The 5522-nt window shown below is 41.9% G+C and overlaps 1 protein-coding gene across 1 annotated transcript; it reads right to left on the bottom strand.

Annotated features, from left to right (window-relative positions):
• Window positions 1–228: 228 nt before the first annotated feature.
• On the bottom strand, window positions 229–3986 carry LOC143476642 (hydroxycarboxylic acid receptor 2-like). The gene is made up of 2 exons (XM_076974922.1): window positions 3906–3986; window positions 229–3287 (listed from the first exon to the last, which is right to left on the bottom strand). Exon 2 carries the CDS (start codon window positions 3186–3188, stop codon window positions 2196–2198), a length of 993 nt encoding a protein of 330 aa, XP_076831037.1. The 5' UTR covers window positions 3189–3287; window positions 3906–3986; the 3' UTR covers window positions 229–2195.
• Window positions 3987–5522: the final 1536 nt, after the last annotated feature.

Genomic DNA, 5522 nt, shown 5'->3' with positions numbered 1-5522 from the left:
AACACCATTTAACGTCACATGAAAAAACTGATAGAATTCTATATAGGCCTACTTAAGCAAATCTAAACTCATTAAAGTTTTCTAGAAAATGCAAAAGACTGCTGCAAGCACTTGTGATAGTGGGCAATGGAATTACTCGTTTCAAGTCATCCTTACATAATAGTGTTGTGCCAGTGGGTTTTCTCTAGGTCAAAACAGGAGTAGGTTGAACCTGATGAACTAATAAGAGTGACATCATGAAGCAGGTTTAAATAATTAATGCATTCTTTAATATTCCTCAAAATTACCACAATTTACAACAAAGAAATGACACAACATAAGTGTCATTCCAATATACCCACAGGTCCTTGGTAAAACCAACTCCAGTAGACTAGTTCTATTAAGCTCTTATCTAGTACTATCTATGAGATAGTAGAAGAGACTAAAACAGGATAACTCACATTGCGGTAACTGGGTTACATTAACATGGTTTAATTAAAATACTATAATGTAATTAGTACAGTGCCAAGCCTTTTTCATAGCTGTGTGTAGCATAGATAATTACCAAGATGGTGAACTAACAGTTAACCTTTATTTTTTGGAAGACAATGCCTGTCTACAAAGGTTTATATATATAAAAAAACAGTATACAAAAAGCAAGATTTTTGCAAATGGCCTGTGGACTTGACTAACAGCAAATAATGGTGATAATGAAAAAAACTTGCAAGTTTCTATGAACCTATTTATAGCGTCTGTAAATGTAAAAAGGGTGCATATACACTATTCACAAAAAGTTTGGGACATTTGGCTTTCGGATGGAGTTTACGGAAAATATAAAAAGTAAATGCTACAGCGACGTTACATCATGGAAATTGGGCATTTATGTAGAATCATGCAATGGTGATTTCCTAATCTCAAACAACTTATTTAAACAAAAGCCAACAGTGGTGGGTATACCCCAACAAAAAATAACTTGTCTCAATAACTGGTCATGTGCCCTTGAGCACCAAATACAGTTTGACAACAACTTCTCATGTGGTTCACAAGTTTATCGCCTGCAGAGGCAGGGCACACAACTTTTCTAGAAGTGTGGCTCTCAGGTCATTGAGGTTCTGGAGTATAGTTATGGGCCTCTAACACAGCGACTCAGCCAATTTCAGAAGGTTTATATGGAATTCAAGTTTGGAGAAAGTGCAGGCCACTCCGTTTGAGGTACCCCAGTCTCCAGCAGCGATTCCATAATTATAGGACTTCAATGAGATGGTGTTTGTCATCCATGAAGATGAAATTAGGCATCTGTTGTTTATGCAGAGGCACAATGACTGTATCAATGACGTTATTCAAGAAGTTTGGGCATGTCACTAGCATTCCCAAAGTTCAGGGCAGTTCCGTATTGACAAAACACACCTGCCCACACTGTAACACCACAACCACCAAAGGCTTATCTGATGTCAACAGCGGCCGATGCATAACACTCTCCCTGACATCTCAAACATGTTTGGTGGGGTGGTCAGGTACCTTGCAGGTCGTCTTGCATGCAGACCATTCTGACGTAAACTGTTCTGAATGGTCTGATATGACATTTAGGTTCCTCTCACCTCCCTTAATTGTGCCTGGTTATGTGGCATTCATCATCCAGTTCCACAGGGCACTGTTCACAATAAGGCTGTCATCAGTGTGGAACATGGCCAAAGGACGTCCACTTCTCTGCCTTTTTGTGATTCTTCCAGTCTCTCTGTAGGTATGTTGCAACCTGCTGATGACACTGTGACTCTTTAAGCTCAGTGGCCACTTCGGTCTGAGAATATCCTGTTTGAAGTTTTGTAATTGTGAGGTACTGTTGACCAATTGTTAAGTGGGTGTCATCTTGGTCTCATGATGTCAAAATGTGAACAGCCTGATGAGGAGGACTGTTTAAATACCGATTCTAATACAACCAAGAATTGTATTGGTCAATTCATGGTTCAAACACCTATTGTGAATTTTGCTGTTAAGCTTGCTAGAGAACAGCAAGTTGTGCAAAAAGTACTGAAACGTTGAAAAGTTCGACATATGTATTCAAACGTTTAGAGAAGTTCACAGTCCAGGTAATTTTTGATCCGTTTTGAAATTTCACCCGAAAGCCAATTATCCCTAACATTTTGTGGGTAATGTATGAAAGGCGCTTATTCGAGCAGTGTGCATTATCAGGTCAAATTAGTTCTCTCCTCGGCCTATCAGTAATCGCCATCACTTCCACTTGTCGTGCTGCCACGGCGACTGAGGTTTAATTGCACCAGTCCAGTTCGATTCACGGTCTTCCTCACTGCATTCCGGAACATGGAGCTGGAGAAAAGGTAGATGAGAGGATCCAACGCACTGTTCAGGTACGTGAACCCGATGGACAGACTGAACAGCTGACTGCTAAGTTTGTAAGCATCACAGTACTTGTTGCCCAAACTCTTCAGAAACACGGCAGTCAGTCCTGTGGCAATTCCAGGCAGAAAACAAACGACGAAGACCCCAACGATTACTAGGACAGTGCGGATGGCCCGTCTCACTTTCTTCTCCTTGTCCATCTGGCGACGGCGTAGGACGCAGGAGATTCGGAATGAGCAGAATAGTAGAAGCAACAAGGGGAGAAAGAATTCAGCAATGTACAAATTGTAATGAAGCTTTATGCCTGGTGATGGGTTATTGTAGGAGCTGAAGCTTCGACAGATAGAGATATTTTTGCTCTTGTCCTCACTCAGGAGTTTTTCAATCAAGAGAGGAAACCGCAGTGCGATGACCACAGTCCAAAGGAAGAAAGCAATCCCAGAAGCTTGGCGTGAGCTCATAGAGTTCACTTTATGATGCGGATGGACAACCTTAAAGTACCGATCCACAGCCACAGCGGTCATGAAGCCAATGCTGGCTGATCGGTTCACTGCAAGCATGAAGAGGTTGATCCGACACCAAGCGTCACCAAACACCCAGTTCTCACCACGACGCAGGTTGTCAATACGGAAAGGCAAGCTCACCAGCAGCAAGAAATCAGCCACGACCAGGTTGAAGAGAAAGAGGATTGTGGGTCTCCAGTGCACAGTGCGGTGGCAGAAGACGTACAGGGCCATCAGATTTCCTGGCAGACCCAACAGGAGCTCGATGATGAGGATAGGAGGAAGGATTTTGGCTACCAGAGTCTGATGCTCCTGCCCACAGTGATGACTACTTATATTGGATGTCATGGTAAGCAAACACCCTCTTCACCCCCTGCCTTCTTTCACAGATATGTGTTTGAAGTGTGAATGTGCCTTCAGCTTCCTCTTTTAGAGGCAAAAACTGGTCTGTTAAAACAGGAAAAAAGGATTTTTAGTTAAATGCATTTGTCATCAGTTCTGGTATAGTACCATTATGGTTTAGCTGAATATTTGTAAAGTGATTAGGTTCTGTTTTGTTTAGCCTCTGTTTCTTTATTGGTTAACCTCATGCACTAAAACTGAGATAGGGTGATCAAGGAAAGTCATTCAAAATCTGATATGGCAATTACATGTGCACTTCCTGCATATAATGAAGCTTTGGGAACTTCATTATGTTAATTTTAATAGAAGAAGTCATATGTTAAACTGTTTAACAACAAATTGTTACATTATTTAACAATTGGGAATAAACCCAAATTCAGCTGCACTGTGTGTTGATAGAATAATAAAAAAAATATAACATTCCAATTTTTGCTCTAGTTTCACAATGAAACTATGCTATCTGAATTGTATGACCCTAATGTCATTCCTGTCACAGCATGTTTGAAGAGATAAAGCAATGTGTAAACACAAAAGGTCTAGAAGCGAAATGATACTTGAAGCTAAATAAGTTTCAAGCCCTTATACCAGTTTTAAATTGAACCTTGCAGACTAATTTATTGAGAGGACTCATTTAGTATGTATCTTATGGACATGTTGACTTACCAGAGTTAAATGCTAGCTGCTAGGTCTGTTGTTCTCCTCTGGCAGAATGCACTAATGTCTTCTGGAGGAAATACTGCAGAGACAACTTTTTAGGTTTCGACAACTTTCCCCTCCCCTTGATGACATCACATGACATGGGGGTTACAGCACAGAGACACAGCAATATGTTTATTCTTTGGGTTTGCTCAAGCATCTTTCCTCATCTCTTTTCCCAAGAAAATAACGAAATATCTAGATATAGAGATTATTTTTTCGTCTCTCTGAGACTGCTGATGCTAAATACTAAGTACTAAATACATTTGGCACAATATAGTCAGGCAGGTAACATTCTCCTGGCATTGGCCAAACCCAGACTCATCTCTCGTGATTAGTCGCTCCACAAAACACTCTGCTCCAGTGACCAGTGGCAGCTCCACCACAGTCTCACACTTGGCATTTTGATTGGTGATGTCAGGTTCTCATGGAACCGCTCGGCCATGAAGCTCCTGGTGCAGTTATTGACTCTGCAGTGTGTTGGGGACTTTTTATGCACTGGCCACCTCAGCACCCTGCAACAACAGTGCAGCTGGAGGTCCTGAACCATGATGTACAGCCTTGGCGCTTTTGCATCTTCTGTTTTCTTTTTTGTACACAACAATGTACACAGTGTACACAACTCTGTTCCTTTGATGTACACAATTCTGTTCCTTTGGTTTACTCAACATTGTACACAACACTGTTCCTTTGGTTTACTCAACAGTATAATATTCCTTAATATCCCTTAAAACTACCACTATTACTCTGATAGGGTTTCTCCACAGTTACCCCCATATCTAAATAACAGTGTCAATGTTTCGTAAGATAATTGGCACTCCAGCAAAATATCCAAAATGCCTGATGGCTCTTTGTTGATCTTTGGGAAAAGTGATAATCTTGGCATGCATCAAGCCATTCAATGTTAAATACATGTTTATAAAAATAACATTTTGCAGGGTTGCCAACTCTCACGCATTGAGCGTGAGACACACGCATTTGACCGTTTTCACACGCTCTCACGCCACACATCCGATTTCTCACGCCGGAAAGAAAATCTAGTTTATTTACCTCTGATCCACATCTATGATTCAATGAGTTACTAGTTCACTCTGGAGCCAACCACCGGCGATCGATAGATCAATCGCGATATAATACTGTCACGTATGACCTTGCCCCCCTCATGTAGCGGTCACTCCGAGTTCCCTCATGTCGGTGTTCCGTATCTGTTCATCCCGCCCAGCTCGTTTGTCTTCGTGATTCCTCGTTTGTTACCACGCCCCTGTATTATCGTTCACACCTGTCCCTCGTTTTCAGTCCCTTGTATATAAGCCCCTTAGTCTCCCTCGTCCTTTGTCTGGTGTTTTGACTATTTGTGCATCGTATTGGCCGTAGTGTGTTCTTGCTTTTATTTCGTAAGTTCTCGTGTCCCCTGTCTCTGTAATGCCCGTGTTTGCGTGTTTCTTGGACTGCCCTCCCGTTATTGACCCTGCCTGGCTCAGCGTCGACGATTCTGGTATTCCCTTCAATAAATCTCGCTCTTCTCAGCGATTGTGTCCGTCTCCTCGCTCCGGGGCGCGAGCCCCGTTACAAATACTTCATTTG

The sequence above is a fragment of the Brachyhypopomus gauderio genome, chromosome 15, assembly GCF_052324685.1.
Source record: "Brachyhypopomus gauderio isolate BG-103 chromosome 15, BGAUD_0.2, whole genome shotgun sequence".
Classification (NCBI taxonomy): domain Eukaryota; kingdom Metazoa; phylum Chordata; class Actinopteri; order Gymnotiformes; family Hypopomidae; genus Brachyhypopomus; species Brachyhypopomus gauderio.
Note: the sequence above shows the minus strand (reverse complement) of the source record. Positions and strands in the feature narration are given on the sequence as shown.

Coding starts and splice junctions, on each gene's coding strand:
- LOC143476642 (XM_076974922.1), bottom strand. CDS start 3,188: ATGACATCCAATATAAGTAGTCATCACTGTGGGCAGGAGCATCAGACT.